The sequence below is a fragment of the Wyeomyia smithii genome, chromosome 3, assembly GCF_029784165.1.
Source record: "Wyeomyia smithii strain HCP4-BCI-WySm-NY-G18 chromosome 3, ASM2978416v1, whole genome shotgun sequence".
Classification (NCBI taxonomy): Eukaryota; Metazoa; Arthropoda; class Insecta; order Diptera; family Culicidae; genus Wyeomyia; species Wyeomyia smithii.
This window is the reverse complement of record NC_073696.1, coordinates 8,259,709-8,284,212: the sequence shown is the minus strand read 5'-3', so window position 1 is coordinate 8,284,212 and position 24,504 is coordinate 8,259,709. Positions and strand designations below refer to the sequence as shown.

General features: G+C 37.6%; 1 protein-coding gene across 2 annotated transcripts in view; it reads right to left on the bottom strand.

The window, feature by feature from the left end:
* The window catches only part of LOC129729392 (nitric oxide synthase), a 163,795-nt gene that overhangs the window by 41,885 nt on the left and 97,406 nt on the right, over positions 1-24,504 (bottom strand). For both annotated transcript variants that reach the window (XM_055687941.1, XM_055687942.1), the window contains exons 7-11: positions 8,023-8,164; positions 7,503-7,817; positions 6,518-6,699; positions 6,348-6,462; positions 6,148-6,242 (exon numbers count right to left, since the gene is read on the bottom strand). In XM_055687941.1, the coding sequence (XP_055543916.1) occupies positions 6,148-6,242; positions 6,348-6,462; positions 6,518-6,699; positions 7,503-7,817; positions 8,023-8,164 (849 nt within the window). The remainder of the gene's footprint in view (positions 1-6,147; positions 6,243-6,347; positions 6,463-6,517; positions 6,700-7,502; positions 7,818-8,022; positions 8,165-24,504) is intronic.

Genomic DNA, 24,504 nt, shown 5'->3' with positions numbered 1-24,504 from the left:
CCATCCAGGGTGAGACAGATTTCGTCGTTCATCACCATCGCCACGTCGCGCTTTGCCGTGAAAATCAACTTGAACATCTTATTTAGCCACTGCCGCTGCGTCATTACCTGCAACTCCGAAACCAGTGGACGGGACTGTCACTTTTTGACATCCCAAGTAACACATGCAACATCTTTCACGAGAAAATGAAAGGAAAAAGTTATAAATCAGTCATAAATAAGTTACAGGGGAAACATTGGGTTTTAATTCACTGGCATTGATGTTTTAAATCGGAATGATGTTTTATATTGAAATAACAAGTTAAAGTTGTAAATACATTACAAATTGCTGTAAAAACTGATTTATAACATGTTTATAACTAGTTTTTTTCTTGAGAATGCAAAAGAGACAACAGTGGTGAATATGTGTTTGACAGCAAAACGTATAGTGGAGACAAAATTGTAAAATGGCCGCAAAAGTTGTAGTTCAGTTTTAAATCAGTTGTAAATGTGATTTCATGGCGTGAACTATTTCTTCTTCATCAAATACAGTGCAGATCAAAAATACTGTTATAATATTCAAAACTATATAAAATATTTGAACATCCAGGGAATTTATGTTTGATTAAACATAAATAAATTTGACAGTAAATTATAATCAATAAATTTATCATTCAATTTACTTATACAATTTACTTATAAATAATATTCAACACCATTTTTCTGTGCTAAAGGCACGTTTCATAATATAATTCGATCGAAAATATATACCTGAGGCTCATTCCTCTAGAGTTCATCTGTTACTTTTCTCTTTATTTCAAATTGAAAAAAAAAAATGATATTGATTACTATTATATGGTGGTATTTTCGAAGCGCGTAAATTTTAACGAAGTACAAGGCGAATATTCACGACAAATCTGAAATCACACGTAGATTTATTGTATTTAATCACTCTACCAACACCCTATTCTATCAATGGATTGTCTTGATAATTTCTCAAATGAAGAACCATGATTATTTTAGTGGGTCATCTGTTTTGTATGTATTAGAAACAATCATAAGCGAGTGAAATTTCAACTCATTTGTGCAATTTGTTTATGACCTATTAATAACAGGCCACCATTTGTTGGTACTGTAAATGTAAGAGTGGTGGTTATAGTCGTTATAAAGTTGTTTTATGTAAGTCGTGTGAACAATTCATTTGAAGTTGAATATATGTTTTATATTGGCTCCGCCCCTTGCGCTTTTTAAGTTGTTAACAAGTTGTATATAAGTTTATACGTTATTGAAATAGTGACGAGATTTGTTATATATCAATAACCTAAACTTATTTAAGACTAACCGTGTTACTTGGGATCCTCTGGAGCTTCTTGTCGCTTAGGGTCGTCGTCCGTCCGGAACCGGTCTTCTTTTCGATGCTCCGATTGTTGTCAAATAGTTCCAAGATGTTTTCGACGCGGAGGGCTAGCGTTCTTTGAACCTGCACACTTCTGAACAAAGAAGCTTCACTGCTTTCGCCATCACAATTATGTCGAATTTGTTTTAACGGCAGGACTATACCGTCCCGGACTACAATTTGCAGCTGAAAAAAAACACTTTCCGAGCAGTTGCAATGGTGTGCGTAATACCAGAGGTAGCTGTCACTTTGTTTTGTTTTGGTCATTATCGCCATTGTGTTTTTGTCGCGTTTGTGCTACTGTACGGATTCGGACGATGATGATTCCAAACGCTTAAAAAGTTCCTTCATTTCGCAAATGTTTTGACAAAACAAAATCCTACCTGATGTTTGACACGAGAAGAACGATGATCAAAGCAAACCGATTTTGCCACATTTTTTTTTTTGATTTTGACACATACGTGTGAATGTGTTTGTGTCTTCAAAACTGCACTCTGTTTCTTTCGCGGACTGTCCGGGACAGAAAAAGGGTAGTCCGGGATAGTCCGGAAAATGAAAAAAGTAGGAGGGTGGTATTCAAGACACGACCGCATGACGTTGGACTACGGTATTCTTATATTCCATTAAAACAAATAATAGAGAGAATTGCAACTCTAGTATTTGCTGCAATTTTATCTAACAGTGCATTTCTGGGTGCTGAGACGTTAAAACGTTATAAATAATAATATATACTAAAAGAATGGATATCTTTTATTTAATCGCTGTCATTTCATACATATTCGAATCAACCCTTTGTTTGTTGCACTACCAAGACAATCATTTAATTGAGCGAATTGGTAAAATTTTCCCATCTAAGCAAAAAGCAAACTTTACGAAACTATCTGAAATTGGAGCCCAGAACGATTCAACCGAAAATTTTAAATTTGAAAATTGTTTGACATTCAATCGATAAAACTCATGCTAGGTTAGTACCAGCCCAGCATATAACTTCATGTATTTGAAAAAAAAAACGTTTGGTTCAACAACTCAATATAGCAAGAGCTCAATCACACGTTTTTCGGTAGTTGTTATCAAGATTTGGGCGAGTGACAGGAAAATATCTTAACTTCTTCAGTTGTGGTTTAGAGCATTCCTAATTGTTTTGTTATTTTTCACGATAGCGACAAGTTTGTTTCTTTCTCTGTGTGCGAGAAACAAAATCAAAACCGCGCACCGAGAAACAAAAACGAAAATTTAATGAATGCTCATTGAGAAAACTTGCAACTCTTTTTACCAATAACTTAAGATACTCAAAAGAACCCGTTTTGATCTAAATCAAATTTCTAGTAAATAAGTGTTGATCATTCATAGGTAGTAATTTTTCCTCGATGAATAAAGACTGGCTGAAGAAGTTAAAATCGCTGCTGTAAAATCAAATTCACAACTGTGTTCGTTAAGACGTTTTAATATTTTCAATGACAATAATAATCTTCGATAAACACCCGCTATAGTTATTCACACACATGCTATAACTATCTAAACACGCGTTAAAACTATTCATACACACGCTGTAGCTATAGCTATCCATACACACGCTATTCCTTTCCATACATCCGATACAACAATCTATACACACGCATAAGCTATCCAACCATGTGCTATTACTATCCATACATACGCTATAACTAATCATTACACACGCAGCAGCTATCCACACACAAGCTAATACTATCCGTACACACGCTGAAGATATACACGCAATAGCCATAATATGCTACACATGCTAGTGTCTTACACACGCTATAGCCAGCCATACACACGCAACAGCGCCATCCCTATCATCGCAAATGTCATAGCAATACAGATGCACATACGCTATATGTGCACCAAGTATGATGACAGTTCTACAAGGTATGCTATTCACGTCGATGTATTAGTATTAGTGATCGTTATGAACTTTTTCCAATTTTGTATGAAATTTGAAACGATTTTGCATTTTAAATTAAACTTATAAAACATACTTTCCTGAAAAGTTATAGAAATGATGTTGAAACATGTTTTATTTGTGGGGAATACATAAACATGCTGCGGTTTAGGTAAAATATGCTGTTTTTCATCAATTTGCCGGTAACCTTTATGCAATTTTCGTTTTTTTCTTGTACTCTAATAGCGCTTTTAAATAAAGTCGCTTATGTTTCATACAGTAACAAAAGTCATGAGCTATGACAATGACTAAGATTATGCTCCAACTATTAGAAATATAGCATTTTTATATATTTTATTTCGACATATTGTCGCAATTTTTCACACTAAATCTAAATTAATATCAATTTCTAGTGTGTTTCAACTGGAGATTCACTCTTCAACCAAAAAAAATCAGATATAAAACAACACAAAACGAGAAATTTCCAAAAATGTTCAGAATTCCATACAAAACGCGAAATTTTTCATAACGAGATTTGTTTGTGTGCGTGGATAGACAAAAATGTAGCATACCTTGTAGAACTGTCATCATACTTGGATATGTGCACACTGCACACACACCCAACGTTTTCACCCAACGATATCTGAATTGGATTACCGCTGGTGGGGTCCAACTCAGATCGAAGGAGCACCGAACTGAATGAAGAAATGCAGCTTCCCACTACCTCCGCCGCTGCTGCCTGATACCACCGCTCTGGTTCTGCTGCAGCTCAGTTTGGTCGCTGGAATCAGCCACCGCTGCTGATTATACAAGACCGGCCTGGTGGCCTTTCACTTGTTAACTGATGACTGCTATGAGACGACACAGGCTATTATATAGCCCAAAGCAAAAATCCATCCGCGAGCAAACAAGAAGCGAGCTTGTGATTGGTTGAATGTGCACGACTTCTAACACAACTTTTAACTAGTTTAGTATCGAAAACATATTTAAATTATTATATGACAATTTCGCGCAATATTTCCCCTATCAATCAAGCCATTGGTGTTTAGAATCTGTTCAGTGGTAATGATAAAAGAAGCATTTTAAAACGGTGTTGAAACACCTGTTGCAGCTACCGAAAGCGAGCTCGTTATTGGTTGAAAGCTGTGAGACTGTTTACAAAGTCAGATCGGTTGTATCCGTTAGTGTCGACTGTGCTTGTGAAGAGAGGTGGTGATTGGTTGCTCGGTATGATTTAGACAATCGATGTGATTTATCAATTTTTCAATAGTGTATCTCGAACAATAGGTGATTTTGTTACATAAATTCAACCGTAAAAGAATTTCTGATCGGTTGATGCCAAAACCTCGAAATTCTGAAAAGAAATGACTGATATATAAGCGCTCAAAACCTGACCACTTTTTCCTGGTTTTCCCCGGTTGAATTACTAGATTTTCAAATTCAGGTGCCTAACTTCGATATAGACGTTAGTCCAACGTCAAAAAAACAATGATAGGACAAAGTGTAGTCCGCGGGGTAGCTACACCGCAAAAACGAAAACGACATTAGAGTTCGACTGATAGAGCTGTCAATTTTTTCTGTTGACTCATGGGTTACTATGATTGACGCTGCATGGGTAGTTTCGTCAAAACAACAATTTTCGTCCATTTTTTAATGCAAGCGTTAGCCAAAAATATATAATTAACTTTTGTAATTTTGCAAATACATTTCTTGAAACATGCCGCTACCACGAACGTGAACATGAAAAAGTGCAACGTCAAAATTTCTTCGTCTCTTTCCTTTTAAAGTAGTTAAATTTTACTTGTACTTTGAACCATTTTCCTCAAAAAGCGGCGTTCTTATGACACACCTGAGACGTCTAACGCATGACCCACATATCCGGTTTGTCATTGTTATGATGAACGTTTTCGCCAAGGGCTTTGTTTCTTTTGGGACGCGGAAGGAAGCTGGAAAGTGTTTCCTTAACGAGTCTAAACGTCTCTGTCGTAACGTGGGACTCCTTCATTTGGCTGGAAACGATCGATCTGAAGGAGTCTGTTAGTCAGAGTTAGTCCTAACCGATGTCGAAGTGGGAGGCCGGGAGCATTGGATATGCGCTTCGATTGGGTGACACAGGCGACAGCATGTGACGGAAAGAGCCCACTTGATTGCATCCGTCGGAGAGTCTTCCGTTATGTGTCGACAGAGGAAACGTATTCGACACAAATGGATTCGACACTGATGTGCGCAGAATTTTACATTCCGTAATCGCTGCATTTTATGGCTGGTTTCAAATTGTTACAAATGTGAAAGATTTATCTCGAATATATCGACAGAAACTGTTTCCAAAATGTGTGAATTACTGCTGCTTAGAAGGTGCTAGGTGGTAGTAAATTCAAATAGCCTCAATCAATGTGAAATTATGAGATAACCAAAGCGAATAAGAAATCTTTTTACGTTAAGCAGATGCGCTTGATGGGAATATGATATGCCATCGGTATCGACTTGGCGGCATATGGTTCGTAGGGGAAGGCACAAAACCAGCATAATTACTCGGCATTTAATTAATTCTGAACGATTCGAATCGGACTGTGAAAATGGCATGCAGATACAAAAATGTTTCCACACTTGTTAGTAATGATTAAACATAACTTCCCCAAGTATGTTTGCCAATGGTTCGGTCAAACATATTGATCCATGTGAACCAAAGTTGTGACGAACCGAGGCATTTCCCGGGAATAATTTACAACGAAAGGGATGATTGGTTACGTTGGTATGCTGCAGCATATCATGATGTTATCCCAGCAAGAAGCGAACTTCACATGCGCTTCATTTCCGTATTGAACATGAAATGCTGAATGGCAGGTTGTAATTTAAAGTAGAACAATTACCTGGCAATTTGTTTGAAATTAAACTTCCTCCGTGGCTTCTTATTTTTGGAAGAATCGCGCCCTTTTTTCCAAATGTGTGTTTTGATGGCAGATTCCTTGAATATTAACCAAAAAAAAATGTAACAAAAATGTAATAAATAACTGTCCTAAAAACTACTTGCACAAATTTAAAGAATCCAAAATAACACCTTTAAACTCACCTGATACTCGAACGATGGCCGCAAATAGTAGAGAGCCATCTCCTGATGGTACACCGGTGTCACGGACGGGGACATCGGCGGTACGATCCAGACCCAATCCGCCGGGCAGCCATTCCTGCGAGGAGGGGAATACAAATAAAATAAACGGTCACACAAACTGTGATGCGCACCTCAGCCTAGTTTCGTTCTCGTAGTGCTTCATAAAGCTCTCGCTGGCCGTGTGATGGTCCACGATGGTAATGTTAAGGCTCTGGAACGAGTGCAGAACGGCGATATTGATTTCCACCAGTGCCTTGTCCTTCCAGAGGGAGGTGGGATTCCGGGTATCTAGGCCCATTTTCACCGCGATGGGCTGGCAGCGGTGATGGTGCCAGAAATGGTTTCCGGCCGATCGACAAGCAGATACGGAAAGTTCCGGAAAAGAATAATGGAAATATATTTGATTACATGTTTTTATGTTTCACCGGAATTACCCTAATGGACTATGAGAATTGTTTTCAGAACTGTCGTTATGTTTGGATTTTTTTTTCGGCAGAAATCTGTTTCAGAATAACGCAATGACAAACACTTTAAATTACTACACACAGTTCTTTCGACTAGCCTCAACCAATCCAGCTGATATACTGTCCTTCATGGTGGATGGATAGAAACTAATATCTCAATGCAACCCACTTTGGAATCAAAATAATCCAATCAGTTTAATTATCAACTCAAATCATCTCCGTAGTATAGCCGTGTCATCGGAACAAGGCGTGAAACAAATCAAACCCGTTGGTCATTGCCGTTGCACCGTGTCATACACAAAGGAATGGATGAACATCACAGAACATAAGCACGTTAATTACACAGTAATGAATGCTGGTTAATTATCATTACCATTATGGATAACATCAATCGAAACTAATTTGAATGTTGTTCTGTATCATTAGCGTTAGTTAAAAATCATGATTGAGTTTTAAATATGCATATTCATGGATAAAAGTTTTGGTACTTGATGTTGTGAAAGTTGAAGCATTTTTGCAATTATCAATAATCACAATTTATATAGTTCAATAATTGAAAATAACGACAGAGTGATGATAGCTAGGAACTTCAATCTAACGAGCTCAAAATTACAACTGCAATCAAGATAACTCATTACGCAACAGGTCGTACCTCCAGCAGATTTCGTCGGTTGACATCGCACAGGTCTCGGCAGCCAATTTCGGTGGACATGTACCAGCCGCTGAAGGCAGTTGCAGTAAATTGGATTCCACCGCAGTCGAACAGCATTCCCGAAACGGCCGGCACCGCGTACCAGCGCAGTTCCAGTTCAGCGAACCACTTGAGCTGCGGGTGACTGAAGGGCACTTCCAGGATCAACTCCGGTGGGTAGTCGAAGTAGTCCGGATCGTGACCGTTGGCGGACACAACCAGCGGTAAAATGTCCCATTCCGTACGCTTGCTTTTCCAGCCGAGTTTTATGCAAAACTGCCGTCCGCGGAGGGACCATCATCGTTATCAAATTAATCACCCGATTTCAGCACCAATGGTCAGCCAACAGTTCCAACGATGCGAGAAATGAAACGAGAAGCAAATAGATATTGATAGGTTAATAATCGACAACAGTCCGATCTCGACCACGGGAGGCTTATGCCCCTTCGGCCGATAGCGTAATAAATCGTCTATTTCATACATCGGTGAACTCGACATTGACTGGGTCGCCAACAATTTTACCATCTTGGCCCTTGTATCCAGCGTACGAGATGAGCTGTGCGTTCCAGATGCGGTAATCGTGCTTCCCGTCGGTGCGTTGTGGGAAAATCGTTATTGCCGATCTGCAATGGAAGAATCACACGATTTCGATTACATTAGAAGTAAGCAGAAAACTATTCAAAACCCATTATTACACAAAATATCCAGACCATCAAACCCGTGCAAAAAGTTGGTTTTCTCGTTGGATTGAACAACAAAACTGACGTTGCGACAGGTTCTAGTTTCACATGGCCCAGTCGTTCACTGAACAATTCGACAGCAAGCGAACAGAAATCACATTACTCCCGGCTTGTGTCATACTATCAATTTGAGAATTGTGTCGAAAAGGCACACGAAATACAGCAGCACACAATACATGCTCCATTTCTATTCGCATGTGGCAAGAATTTTCTTTGCTTTTTACCATTTTTGCTAGAAAACGTGAAAGCTTCCTGAGCCACCAGATAGCATCAAAGAACTTTGCAAACAAAGTGCATGTCAGTCCCGTCCGGCGGCAAAAGAACGCCGCAGACGCACGGTATTTCAATAGGTGCACTCCGAAGGATTCTATTCGATATGAAAAGTGGCCTCCAGGTTGCGGTAAACTGTTGGCTTCATTGTTGCGCTCTTTTCATAAGTTTCCTTCACTGCTTATGACTCGATATATTTCCAGGTCGAAATCTGCTAGCGATGCAAACTGAAAAGCTAAATGCCCGCAAGCATGGTAAATGCAACATCCAAGAGAAGTTATATGCCATTAGGAAAATACACTGCGGTCATCTGAAAACTTTTTGGCAAATTTAATTTACGAAAAAAAGATATGACATTTATATAATCTAACACCCCGGACGCTCGTTGAGGATGCGTATTTATTTGTTACCCAAAAGGCCAACACACTTTTATGCGACTATATTTTATTTGATCAAATCAAAAAAACACAGCAGTTGGGTTTAATCAGAATCAGCTTTATTTTTCACGCTCTAGTTCCGACAGAATTGCTTTCTTGCTTGTTCATCCCGTAGCAACTTTAGATGACGACTTCTGATTTGAAGTATAAAACGGACTCATTCATCTTATTTTAAAATATCCGTGTATGTTTAAATTATTACCAAATATTTTGTAGACATTTCATTGAATTCCGAGCTTACCAGTTATATTTCCATTTTCAATCTTTATTTATGTACTCTTTTCAATCCAAAAGTTTACTTTTTTCGCGAATTTATTGCCTACAAAGTCGCAGTCGCAAGCTACGAGGTATGCTGATTGCAATTTTTGACATACAGAGCATTAACTTGTTCAGGCAAATTTTACAAAATGAACTAATATTTTTAAAATACGCCGTATGGAAAAAAATTTATAATTTTTGAAAAGATTCTCTAATTGGGTTGTTTAGCTACTCACGGATTTCTGTGTTTTATATATCAAGTAAAAGAGTGTAGTTTTTTGAGCAAAACGTGGTTTTTTTATAAATTTTATATCATTGTCCTTCGATTTTAGAATGAAAAAATAAAAAATCGCTACAATGACAGTTGGTATATGGGCGAACTGTCATTGCAGCAGATTTCGAGCTGTTTTAATTTGTGATTTAAAAATTAAAGGACAACGATAGAAAATTTTTGAAAATCGCGTTTGCTTAGAAAATGCAGCTCTTTCAGATGACTAAAAACTGAAGAGTTTTGTAACAATACTGCTGTGTTTTGAAAAATTGTTCTAAATATTCATAGTAATCATATGAATTATTGTATCATATTTCCGCACAAAGTCTCGCCTTCGATTAAGGATGTTACGGATATCCGCATCCAGGTGCCAATCACTTGTATGGAAAAAGTGACCAGGAAATTAAAAGAAGGCCAATATAAATTGTTTACAAGTCCGAAACAACAGGCGAATAGATGAGCGAGACAATAGAACTGACCATGAAATAATTGCGGTCCTCATATTTTCTATGCTCAATATTTGGCGATTATAATTTGTGTGATTGATACAACGGTTGCATTGAAAAATTAACAAAAATTGGCATTTTTCACGTGCACTGACGAAACTACCCATGCAGCATTAATCATAGTAACCCATGAGTCAGCAGAAAAAAGTTGACAGCTCTATCAGTCGAACTCTAACCGTGATGACGAGAACAGTGAAGCGAACGGAGTATCAGAAGTGTGTCCGTTCCAAGAACGGTACCCCGCCGCGTCGAAAACAGACATCTTGCGGCACTTTGCGGACGCCGAATACGCTCGTCCCGGCATCTACGGCATCTTGGCACTATTGAGCATCAATTATAGCATCGAAAGAAAGCCCGGACCCTGGGCGACGAGAAGCTCCAGAAGATACTGAAGAGGAAGATCGAGGGAAAAGTGGCCACATCGCTGCGTAAGCTTGGCCGAGAGTTCGGTGCAACCGGCCGAACAGTGAAAAAGTATCTGTCAGGAAGCGGCAGTCCCGTCCACTAGCCTCGGAGCTGCAGGCAATGACGCAGCGGCAGTGGCTGAATTAGATGGTCAAGTCGATTTTCCCGGCAAATTGCGACGTGGCGGTGGTGATGGGCGACGAGACCTTTCTCACCCTGGATGGCAACGACTGGCAGGGCACTTCGTATATCACCCACGAAGGAAGTTAGTACCGAGCTGAAGTTCATTTCATACACCAAGTTCCCCAATAAGGTGCTGCTGTAGTTGACAATCAGTGAGCAGGGGATGTCAAAGCCGCTCTTTTCTCGCTCCGGACTGGCCGTAAACGAGGAAATTAATAGTACGAAGTGCCTGCCGGAAGTTGCGTCGTTCATCAAGAAATACCATAAGGCCGAAGATGCGGTGCTTTGACCAGATCTGGCGTCGACCCATTACTCGAAGCGATCGTCGGAGGATATGGAGCGGCTGAATATCGATGTGGTACCCAAGTTGGCGAACCCACCCAACGTCCTCAAGCTGCGTCCCATCGAGGATTAGTGTGCAAACCTGAAGCGTAAGACCTACCCATCAATTTTGTCGCGAAAACTGAGGCGGAATTGATAAATAAAACGAAGAAATAACTCAAAAACATGCCTGCACGCATGTTTTCGTTCGCCATGGCGATGGCTCCGGTTGACTGCGGGAAGGCCGGTAGCTTTTTTTATCACTTTCCGGAAAACAGTCCATTTTTTATTGCAAACGTTTTAGTTGAACATTTTTAGATAATTACAGTCAAATCTTGTGTCAGCGTAACACGAATTCAAAACAACTGTATTCTAATTCTGGCAAGTTCGACAGTTTGTCAACGAGTTTTTCACTTTATTTTTGGTTTATCTGAATTTTCAAATGCCTAAAGTTCTGGATGCATGGAATTTTCCCAGTTTCACATTTGATAAGTAATTTTTGCATCGATAAGATAAAATAACTGCAGGTATTCAAAATCAACTCGATGCGACAAGATTCCGTGTTCGAAAATAAGTAGAGTCTAGTGTCCGAAACACAGCCACTAGGTTGACGTAGGACTACGTAAATTACTTTGTAGGGTAAAGCTCAAACTGGAAAAAATGAATATTAACGCTATTTAATCATTTTCGTGAATTTTGGTACCCCTAGCAAAGATATCTTTCTCAGAGGCTTTCAGTAAACAAACGTTAAAGCAACGAACCCGACGAGCAACTACTTTGCGGCCTTTAGACGCATTTCTGCATTTACACCAAAAGGGGGCCACCAGATTTCATTGTTCTTGTGAACAAACTGGAAACATAATTTTGTCCTCCAACCGCACAGGTGCAATATGCAACACGCAACAGTGTAATAGGCTGTTACGTGACAGAGAGAGCTGCACTCGTGGTATCTGCTTTCATCCGACACATAAAGAATTGTTATCAAATTATCATCAAACCTCCGATTTTTTTTCCCAGAAATATTACCAACTGAATAAGAATCCAGGATCGGAAAGTTGAAAAATATTTCATCGGCGATTTTTTGAGAAAAAATTATTCTTTTAAAAAAAATGAATTTATTTTTAATAAATTTTGTGGAAATGCAGGTAAAACCGTATCGAAATATTTGGTCATGGTTCGATCATGGATGTTCAGTATTCTTCGCTTCACTAGGAAATTGCAACAGTGCAAGGCAACACTGCAACGTTCCATAGACAAATATCGAAAATGTGGATTTCTTATTGAACCAAACCCTATATGCTGATAAGTTTTATACATATTTGAGACAGACTATAATGATCACAGACTATAATCTTATTAACCTCGTGAATTATACGATTATGAAACGCATCTACTGTGAAGTGGTTTCAACTATTCAAATAACACGTTATTTTTAAAAAATCTTAGTTTTCAAATTAATTTTTTGATATACTCTATGTTTTCAAGTTAAAACCAAAATGGCAACGGAAGAGGCATGGAAGTTAAGGGCTGGTCATGCTTCTTTATTCTTAGAGAAAAAAGACATTTTCTATTTGAAATCAATCGTCAAAAAAAATACTTCAAAGTAAAAAAAAAAAACTTATTTTAATGGCACTTAGGTCACTTTTCCGTCGCCTAGAAATTATTTGAATATGATTTTCAAGCCTTTTATTTCGAAATGGATAATATACTAGGAAAATTTTCATTTTATGCTCCTGTACATGAGAATGGCGTTTGAGACATTTATGCGATTATGTATTTGACATTTGTCAGTTATGCAAACAGTAGCTGTTGTCGGTACTAAACATTTTCCGTGTCATACCAACTTGAAAAAATAATAGAATGGCTGTTTTGATTTTTGTCCCGCATTTCAATACGTTCAACTTGAACTGGGCATGTTGAGTTGCACTTTAGGCAGCGGTCAAGGATTGTGCGTTAGATGGATCATATTTCTCCATCGTATTATAAATCGAATTGACCATACCCAACAGAAGATGTAGCGACGGAAGGAGACAATGTTTAAGATCAAAGTCTCGTCACTCCCATGGAAGAAAGGTTCATGAATGCAGTTGAAGTAACCGCAAACGGTTACTCTACTTTTTTATAAAGAGTAATTTTTTAAGAATTTGGTTTTTCTTTAAAAAAAGACGCATGAAAATTGCAAAACTGTATGAAATCTTTAGTTGAGCCGATAAATTGGTTTATGCCATTTACTTTTTAAAGATAATTTCATTCATATGTTGGCCACGGCTACGTTTTAAATGGTCCATACGAAAAGTACAATTTTGGGTCACTTTTTCGAGCATTTCGGCTGGTATCTCGCGTATGATGTTGTCTTCCAAGGCTGGAATTGTTGTTGGCCTATCCGCATAGGCGAGAGACCTAACGTAGCCACAAAAAAATAATCTAGCGGTGTTAAATCGCATGATCTAGGCGGCCAATTCACCGGTCCATTTCGTGAGATGAATTACCCACCAAACTCATTCCGCAATATGTCCATTGATTCGAGCGATGTGTGGCACGTTGCTCCGTCTTGCTGAAACTACATGTCAACAAGTCCCAGCTCTTCCATTTCCGGCAAAAAACAATCAGAAATCATCGCGCGATAGCGAGCGCCATTGACCGTAACGTTGCGATTTTGATCATCTTTGAAGAGGTACGGACCAATGATGCCTCCAGCATGTAAACCACACCAAACCGTGCATTTTTCTGAGTGCATTGGCGATTCTTGGATTACCTCTGGTTGCTCTTCGTTCCAAGTGTGGCAATTTTGCTTATTAACATACCCATTTAACCAGAAATGAGCTTCGTCACTGAACACAATTTTTCGGTAAAAAGTGGAATTTCGGCAAGTTGTTCTAAGGCCCATTCACCAAAAATTCGACGCTGTGGCAAGTCGTTCGGCTTCAATCCTTGTACGAGCTGTATTTTGTAAGGCTTTACACCAAGATCCTTTCGTGAAAATCTTCCATGTAGTCGAATAACACCATCCCAATTGCTGCGAACGGCGTCGACTTGACATTTCACGGTCTTCCACTACACTGGCTGATACGCAGAGCCGGATTTAAGGGGGGGGGGGGCAGGGGGCCCGGGCCCCCACATTTTTGGGGCCCCCACAAAACGAAAAAAAGTTCTTTTCTCTATTAAAAATGAGATTCAATCAAAAGTTCAATTTACAGTAAGAAAATTTGAACAGACCATTTCAATCTGAAACTTTCCTTCAGTGTTATTTTTTCGCGAGCGCCAATATCACAACCACATCCATAAGATTTCACCTTCGATTCTCTTGGAATGACACACATTACCACACCATTTGAATCGAACCAGCGCGCATGGGAAATCAAGCAGGAATGAAGATAATCCACAAGTTTTTTTAATACATTGCTGTTGATTCCGAAAATAAGTTTACCTATCCGAATCAGGGATACTAGATTTGCGTTGCAAAATGCAGATTTTCAGAGTCCGTGTGCAGATTTTATTGACCTGCAGAAGTGTGTAGGGGTAAACAGGGTAAGACCGCCCTGCGGGGTAAGACCGCCCACTGTAGTTTTACTACCAAGTTATAAAATAATTGAAAAATTTCTTTAACGTGTCTATCACAGTATAATTACATAACATTTTGCACGTTTTTCTGTTTTGATAGTGCGCGAACGGTCGCAGAAATAATCAAAAACAACCTTTCAGCTGGCAACCAGTCAATGCGCTATTGTTTTACGGCAACGGGACTTAAGGTTTTTCAGTCTAAAAATCTATTGTTTTGTTCGTGAATATACGTTTAATCGCTTGCCTGAATCTATCTTCTTTCGGGAATATCGAAGGCCGTGAGTAATCTTGTAATTTTGACTACTTTACGGTCAAACATGAAAATGTTCCACTGGGGGTAAAGTCCCCACTATACAAGGGGTAAAACCGCCACGTATCCAACTGCTTGTTGTTTTACTTCACGACCCAAATGCCTCGACACTACAAAGGGAATATTTACAGGATCAGTAAAGCAACTTCAAGCCACATAAGACATCGATGTTAATCGACCATTTTCGATTTGGTTGAAGCTTTTCTAGTAATATATTTTAACAAGACTTATTTTTGAAAAAGTAAAACTGTGTGAAAATGGTGTTAATGAACCAAAATAATTTTAGAGCCATGACGGTTTGTTTGATTGGTATGACGTCTCCGGCAGAATTGAAAATAGTGGTTTTTTACTTCCGAAAAAAATACACACTCAAAAAAAATTTAAAGGAAAGATATAAAAATAGAATTAAAAATATATTTTTTTTCAAATTTATTTGAAAAAATATGTTTTTGCCTGTAAAATCTACAAAAGGTAAGCTAAAATTTTATGGTTGTTGGATCATGGAGTAATAGAAATATTAATAGCTAAATTTTTCTGAAAAAAAAATTTTTTTTTTGACGGTTTGTTCGGTGTATAGAGTCGTTGATAATTTTGTTCTTCAAAAAAAAAACATAGAAAATTGAAAATATAAATAAACGAAAGAATAATTATTAGTATTTTTCTATACATAATAGGTCTTCAAAAGAATCATACAGACAGGTTTAATGAGTTTTAATTTTTAGCTTAAAGATAGGTATATTATGAATTCAATATCTTGAAAACCCCAATTCTGAAAAATCTATTTATTTTGAAAACCAAAAAAGTTACCTAAACATTGATCTGAACTTGAATAATCAGAAAACAAAATAAGTTGAAACTTAGAATTTTTTTTTCAGATTTTTCACAGTGTATATTTTATTTAAAAAGAAAAAAAATACCATCCACAACTTTGTCAGAGACACTATACCGATAAAATCAACCGTTTCGGCCCTAAAAATATTGTTTATCCTCAAAAAATGGTGGGCGATCTTACCCCGCTGGTGGGCGGGCTTACCCCGCATGAAAAAGATCTGCACATTTTCAATGAATTTTTAAAAATTGAAAAAAAACTTTTTAAATATTGAAAAATAAACAAATATATTTCAGTTCTTATTTTTTAAATGCGGGTATTGAATAGAAGAACCTCTTAGCGAAGAAGCGAATGAAATTGCAGTCGCAACTTTTTTTTCTATAAACAGAATTGCTTAAGGGGGCGGTCTTACCCCGCTTACCCCTAGTTTTTTCCTAGGTTCTGTAGATTATTGCCAGCGTAGCCTTATATTTGCGCAGTCTTTCTCAAATTGTGTGCAAATTTTTGCTTGCGGATCGCATTTTTTTCGAATTGCGGTAGGTTTTTATTTTTCAGATATCAAGAAAAAAATTCCGGATTTCGAGCAGTTGCATACATTTATTTATTTGAGCCTAATGATCTCGAACGCAACTGGAGAAAGGTCTTTATCGAAGATGAAACTGATTGAAAATAGGTTGCGTACGACTATGAAGAGTGAAAGGCTGTCAAACTTAGCATTGTTAAGTTGAGAGTACAATATTCTGAAGAAGCTGAATGTTGATTATTCAATCAATAAGTTCTCTGCAAAAAAAAACTCGTAAGAAAAAATTCTAGCAAATTTTTGGTAACTTTTCAATGAGAAATAAGTGTTTTTAACTCGTACGATAAAAAAACGGGTTTGTTTTATTCTGGGGCCCCCACAATCGTAAATCCGGCTCTGCTGATACGGCAGCAATATTTTCTTCTGTACGCACTCTATGTATACGTGTTGGTGGGTTTATGTCCAACAGAGTAAAACTGGTTTGAAATTTCGTCACAATAGCTTGAATAGCTTGCTCAGTAGGTCGATTATGACGACCATAAAATGGTCGTAATGCGCGAAAAACATTTTTCATAGAGGAAGAATTTTGGTAATGAAATTTGATTATTTGTAAGCGTTGTTCAGGCGTAAGTCTGTTCATGGTGAAATGGCAAACTAAGCTGAGTACATTAGACTTTGACAGCTGTCAGAATTCCCGCGTGAACTGTCAAATCTGAATACACGGAAAACCAAATAGCAAAAAAAACACCCTTTATAGCAAAAAGTTTGTTATCGATTTTAGTCAGTCTCTACTCGCTCCAGCTGTATACCACAACGCGTTCTGTTCTTTCACGGCTCCGATTGTCCAAAATACCTCAAACTTTTAACCCAGATCTTCATTTTTCACGATTGAGCTGTTACACCCGTTACGATATTAATGACCTGAAATTGAAATTTGAAATTTTACTAACATTCTCGTAGTCCTCCTGAACATTTTCTACTATCGCGAGAACAAAACAGCGCCTAACTCCGGAACCCTTGAACTTTGATTGATCAGAATCTTCCTACCTACCCTCAACCATAAGAATAAATTTTAGTGATTCTTAGCCGCCATCGAACCTATCAAACGTTCATCCAGTATGTTTCGTCGGGCTTTTTCTCGTAATCTATCAAACCAAAAACACTGCGACAATACACCAAGTGTTGATTTGCGTAACTAGTGACATTGTCACTGATTTTCGTGAAGCATGTTTCCTAACTACAAAAAAGTCATGAAGTTTGTGTGCTGAGGATGAGAGGACTTCTTTTAGTCTTGGTTGTGTGGAGACAGATTTGGACCCACGACCGGCATTCTTTGGAAACTCTAGAGTATAGAGATTTGGCATCGACTTCGTCAGTATCGCCCCCAGCCAGACAGATTCTTGGCCATAGTCCGTTTTGAACATCGATGAGGTGTTTCCGGATGAATTACGCTGAAGCACTCATGGCAAAGTTTTATTTCATTTGGTTTTGCGTGAGGAGATTCCTTTTTATCTGTTGATTTTACGGTGATCCGTTTGCTCAATTGGTTAGCTCCAGCAACTTAGGGGCCGTTCCTAAACCACGTGGTCATATTTTGATCACTTTTTATACCCCCCGTACCCCCCCGTGGTCTTTCGTGGTCTTTTGGCCAACCCCCTCCCCCACTTTGCGACTTTAACCACGTGGTCTTTTCATTTGTCAAGTGCCAAAAATTCGCATGAATTTTTTACATTTCAATTAATAAACTTTCAGTACATTCTATATTTCTAAAATGCCAAAGCTTCATTCTTGAATTGGTGGACACAATAAATTATATGTCAGGAAAAAAGACCACGTGGTCATTTCGTTAACCCCCCCACCCCCGTGCGTGGTCTTTTGACAAACCCACCCCCGGTCCCCCTCTTCATGACCACGTGGTTTAGGAACGGCCCCTTGACATATGCATATGAGTGTTCATCATATCCAGATTTTGAAGTAGAATACTTCTCTCAGGAAGTTCGGCTACATAGGGATGTGAAATGAAAATCTAAAACCGAAAAAAGTGAAAAATATGTCCAATTTCAAATGCTAATAAATCGGTTAGTATTCGATGGATTTCCTTCCTTCTTGCAGCAATAGATTGGAAAATCTTCTAAGATTCTTCCCAAATGAAGATAATTGTAATTTTATTATTCAAACTATTGTACTATTGAAAATAGTCAACCCTTGTCAAAACGAAAAATTCGACCTCTGATTGGTCGTTATATGCTTGCTTCCCAAGCACGGTCGACAGGATCATATACCTTGTAATTGAAAACATGCTATTTAGCCTATATAAGAGCCTGTTTCAGCCGAAGCCGGTCATAATAGTTCTAGACAGCGACAACAGCAGTCGTCCTCCCTTAGCAGCAGCACTAGCAGTGCAGTGGATACCAGCGATGACGGGAAGCGGCCACAGCTGTGGCGTAGCATTGGATAGCGCACTAGTTACAGCGGATTCCAGCAACGATAGCAACTGGGCCAGCTGATGCAGGGACAGTGGATACCAATGGCAGCGTATAGCGGCCGCAACTGTGACATGGCTGTGGATAGCGAACTAGTTGCAGCGGATCTCAGCATCAATAGTGACTGATGCAGTGAGGCACTTTAGTGAAATGCAGTCTTTGTGCGATAGTGGGCACTAGTAAATGCATTCAATGAAAAATTGACTCATTTTGACAACACGTGAGCCGTCTCGTTTTGAGTGTTATATCAGCATTTCATTGTTTACTCTATCACAAGGAATACTTTATTCGCCCTGTCAGTGATAACGCAAAAATGTGATCGGCATCTTATCCGATACTAAAATGAACAACAAATTATCCTTTTCAGGATGAAATAAAAACTTGATTGAAGAGTTTATATTTTCTAATGAGTTAATTCACATTTTTAAATTTGTAAAAGTTATAAATTTTAATTCATCTCCGTGTCTCATAACGTACTGAATTATCTTTTCCTTCTGTCATGAGCAGTGCTTGAGAAGGGATCGAAATTTGATTGTGACTGCGATGAATGCACATGCTTTTTTCGTTTGATTTGAACGGCAGAAACGATCGGGCGAACGAAAAAAAAAAATTTCTCTTTCTCTCGTGTGACGATTTTTTTTCTAACGATAGCGACCGCAGTTTCGGAGAAGCCGATTTTAAAACTCTCTCGCTCGATCATTTACATGTATGTTGAACGGAGCAAACTAGAGTATGATCGGCAGCATGTGGCGTGTTTTATTTTCGTTTCTCTCGTTCTTTACTGGTTCTTGACTGGTTCTTGAGTGGCTGTCTGAACGGTCAAAAAACGGTCGATGAATGCTTTTTCGCTGTATCGGATGGGATTGGGGCACTGCTTACAGATTAACGTTATTTTTTGGTGGAGAAGTTTGTCGTTGTTGTTGTTGATGTTTAGCGATAATTGCTTGAGGACAAATGAGGTGGAGATATAATTTGAATATTTCTTCATGCGAAATGCTGAAGTCCGTCGTAGTTATACGTCGCAAAGCGCCGACAGGCACAAGTAGTGTTTTTACTTCTGCCAACGCGGCTAGCATTATTCCATATGTTGCGTTGCGCGAAGCTGTAATTTATATTTTTCCGAAGCTTATTCAGATTCTTGCTTCGCTTATATCATTGGCCCATCAGATAAGCCGATCTATACTCTATTCTTTTTATATCCATCGTTATCAGTAGGCTAATTTTTCAGTCAATTTTTTTTCTGATTCGTTATGCATAAATAGTGGAAAATGTCAATCCTTATGCCCTGACAAATCACGTTCTACAATTGAGTTGATAGTTTTGTGATGTATTGATTGATAACCGTCTTACAAACTGTGTTTTTTTAGATGCAATAAATAAAATAAAGGTAGATTGCAAATCAGCAGAAACATTAGAGGCCACCTAAATTGAATTGTTGAAACTAGCTCAATTTTAGTTGTGAGTTGTTAGTTGTTTCTGGTACCCAGGAGCGGATTAAGGCGAAGGCGAAGCAGGCGGACTTCAAAATTTATGTTTGATGCATGAAGAGGATCATCAACAATGTATGGAGAACACTATTAATGTATAACGAAAAAGAATTTCCCGCATACAAATTGACTTAAAAATTAGCCTCCTGATAACTATCGAATTCAAAAGTATCTATCTGTTAGGCCGATGATATAAAGGTCGGATTCGATTATATAGAGACTCGATTGTATATTGACTCGATTATATGTATATGATTCTATTATATATAATTTCAAACTCGATTATACTGCCATTCCAAGCATAGTTGTCCCAGCGTGCATAAGAACGGCAGTATATATAGTAGCAAAAATTTTTTTCTAAATTTCAAATGTGATCTAGAGCGAACATTTCGTAAGAGAACATCCAGAAAATACGTTACGCTTGATAGAAAGGAAAAAAATTAAAAATAATTAAAAACAATTAAGAATTTTGATTTTTTTTAAAGAATTTAAAAATTAAAAGAAATTGAAATACCTCAATTAAATTACCTTAATAAAAATAACTTCAAAAATAAAAAAAAATACATTAAAAAAATTTAGAAACAAACGAATAATTTGAAAATTTTCAAAAATTTGAGAAATTAAAAACAAACGAGTTGACAAATCAATATATACTGATCTGACTTTTTCTTTCCATTTGACAGCAATTACACCAGGAATAACTACAAGATATACAGTCATACCTCGATATAAGGCAACTTTATTTTTATTTTCGTTACGTTATATCGAAGCAAAAAAGAAAATTTTAATTTATGCAAGAATGTTAATTGTTACTCATATATGCGCGAAAACCCATTTTCCATCACCTATCAGTATTTTTAAACCTTTCTTATGCCCATTTAGAAATATTTTCAGAAGCAAAAAAAAATTTTTTTTATCAATTGATACACAGGTTACTCAAAGATGCGTGAAATCCTATTTCTAATCACTTATCAGTAATTTTATACCATTCTTATGCCCATTTAGGACAATTTTCAACAAGCAAAAAATTTTTTTTTAATTAATGCAAGACTGTTGGCGGTTACTCAAATATGCGCGAAAACCATTTTCCCATCACCTATCTGTATTTTTTAACCTTTCTTATGCCCATTTAGAGAAAATTTCAACAAGCAATAAAATTTTTTTTTTCTAATTGGTGCAAGACTGCGAATTATTGCTGAAGTATGCGTAAAAACCTATTTTCCATCACCTATTAGTATTTATAAACCTTTCTTATGCCCATTTAGGAAAATTTTCCCATTAGTTTCATTAATTTTAAAACTTACTTCAAAGATTTTTTTGAAGCAATTCATACCCCAAAAACAGTTGTTGTATCATTTATTTTCAATTTCAATGCATTTTCGAAGTTACGTTATATCGAGGTAAAAGTTACGTTATATCGAGGTTGCCTTATATCGAGGTTGCCTTATATCGAGGTACATTCATGTAAAATGAATAAAATACATTTTTTCTCTGATTCGATTATATATAAAATTCGATTATATATAGTGGAAAAAATTCGGAGACTATATATATTCGAGTCCGACCTGTACTTAGCGATGCGAAAATCTAAATAAGCTTCGGACAAAGTACACCACCGCACAGTGGGGAAACGCTGGCCATCGACCCAAAATTGAAAATGTGAATTTCATTTCATTTCAATTATATTTTTCCTATAGTTGTATACTATTGAAGTGACAGAATCCAAATTTTTAGAGCATAACGACAAAATTTGAATATTCTATGATTTTTCAAAGTGTACTGAGTCAGCGTTTTTTAGCGTTTTTCTTGGAAAAAAATGCAATGTTGCGAAATTTGCTGGAGCCCCAAGAGTAACTTGAATCTTGATGACGTCTAAGTAAAAGTTGTCTATAAAATAGTGGAGAATAAATCCTCATCATTGGATAATGTATAATCCTCATCATTGGAAAATGTATATATGTATAAATTGACAGAATCAAAAAATTACGTATTTTTTGCATAAAACAGCGTTTAAAGTTTAGACGGCAGGGTTTGGCACTATTGGCACTAGTTTTAAAAGATAGCTTGGAAAAAATGCCTTAAAACGCATCTAGTCCGATCTTGCGCAGAGTTGCGCAGAGTACCTTTCTTTCGAAGAGAAACAACGAATGTTCGGCACATGTCGGATTTCAAAAATGTAAATTTGAATTGTACACTGCAAACCGTCTACATAATAACAAATGGCTCATATTAGTCTGATAATAACAACGTTTTCAAACAAGTTTCAGCATAATTAATCACACTATTGGCATATTTACAAGTTTAACTGATCAATATTTCGATAATTAACGAAGTATCAAAAACTAGTCATTGTTTATGTTTTAGATCACCAGCACTGACTACCAAAATCATGTTTTAAGTTTATATCATACCAGTCACTTGTAAAAACAATCGTGTAATTATAAACCATGACATAATACATCGCCTGCTAATTTCTACAGAGCAAATAGTGAATAATTATTTTGACGTTAGAAACTGCATTTCGAAAACCATTCTTGAAGATATTAAAACTGTATTGAAAATGAACACAAAAATGAAGATGAAGGTGGAAGTGAATAGAGAAAAATGCTAATGGAAAAAAATGCAAATGGAAAAAAGTGCGAATGCGATAAAAAGAATCAATAGTCACTTTGAAAAAAAAAAAAAACAAGTCATAAGTGATTTTCAACACGAAGCATATATTTCAATTTTTTTTTTCTTTTTCTTAAAAACTGATTGATATTTTATGTTTTTTATGGCATATGAAAGTCTTTCAAGCATCATGCATTTTATTTTCCAAAAGATTGAAACCGACGTAAAATTATCCTCATATAATATATTTAAAAAACATGAAATTTTCCCTGGCGTCAAAAATACGCATTTTCATGCAAAAATAAATTCAAATTCGGACTCAGCGTCCCAAAATTATATAAAAACCATGTATTTTCCATGATTTGAAGATATTTTTTCGCTTGGCCAGCATCTGTATGGAGTCGCCCCACTGTGCACCGCCGCGACGCGAGCTGCGTAACATAAAGTGCTAGCCGCGTTGGCAGATGTAACTACACTACTCATGTCCAAACGCGATGCTTTGATTTCCATGGATGCTTTGAGAGATGTATGAAGAATTAATCAAACAGCTTCAACACCTTACTTTTCCATAATCGCTAAACATTAACAACAAAAACAAGCGTCTCCAGCCACCAAAACGCTGTAACAGAATATACGCATCGGAAGCATACAGCGACTGCCGATCAAATGAATTTTTTTCCGGTCGTTCATTGCCACTCAAAATCAATGGATATTGAACAAAAGGAAAATGCGAAAAAAATCGTCATAAAGTAGTGCGAACAGGATTGCGAGGATTCTACACTAGAGAGGAAAAGAGATGATCGTAATGCCCGTTCGTTTTATTTTGCAATCGGAAAACGAAATTGAACGCGATAGCTCGGAGAGACGAACGGTGTACGAAGTCTCGCACAAAACGGATAAGATGAAATTGAATGACTGATATTTTTGTGTTCGGTAGAAAAAAGGATTGATTAGAGCACTGGTCATGAGCACGACATCCGAAAAACTTTCATCTCAAAATTTAAAAATTGCCAAGCCCCAAACATGACAAGCAACTTACAATATTATTGAAAATGGTCAATCCTTGTTGACTCTCCCAGCTGGTCTCGAGGTACGATGCCGGCCTAACAAGCCAGTCTCAGCTCGGGAGAGACTGTTAGTGTCAGTAGGACCGTAGCGCTAGCCCCGCAATTGTTCTGTACACTTAACAGTTGGCTGCGAAGTATGTGTATAATAAACAGAGGGTCGAGTTCCGATACGGAATGTAGCACCAAGGCTTTGCTTTGATTTTGCAATCCTTATTGAAGCGCCAAATTCGATTGATCTGATTAGTCAACGTTTGTTTACTAAAAAAAATGACTGACTCGCAAACAGCCGGGTTATCTTTCTTGTAAAAGTATTCTACTTCAACCTTGCGGTCGTGGCTTTGCACACAACCCTCATGTTTTTTTCTCCTCGTGGTGACACCTCGGTGCATCACCAATAAGTAATTTGACAGTAGGTAGATCACATCCTACATACCTTTCGACTTCTGAATTCGGGTACACAGCCGGATAACAGCCTCCGCACAAAGCTCCAGGATACTTTCTGTCGTTCTCGTTAAACATAGGCAGAAAGCATTCAACAATGCTCTTTTTTTTCTAAAGCACAAAGCGCAAACCAAACTTCGACACTCGTGGTTTAGCTTCTAGCTTATTCGTGGAATGTTGTATATGAAATATCATCGCACTACCCTCAAATGCACTGGTTGCTGTGATTTCCTACGTTAATATGCCTTAAATTTATATTTCTGG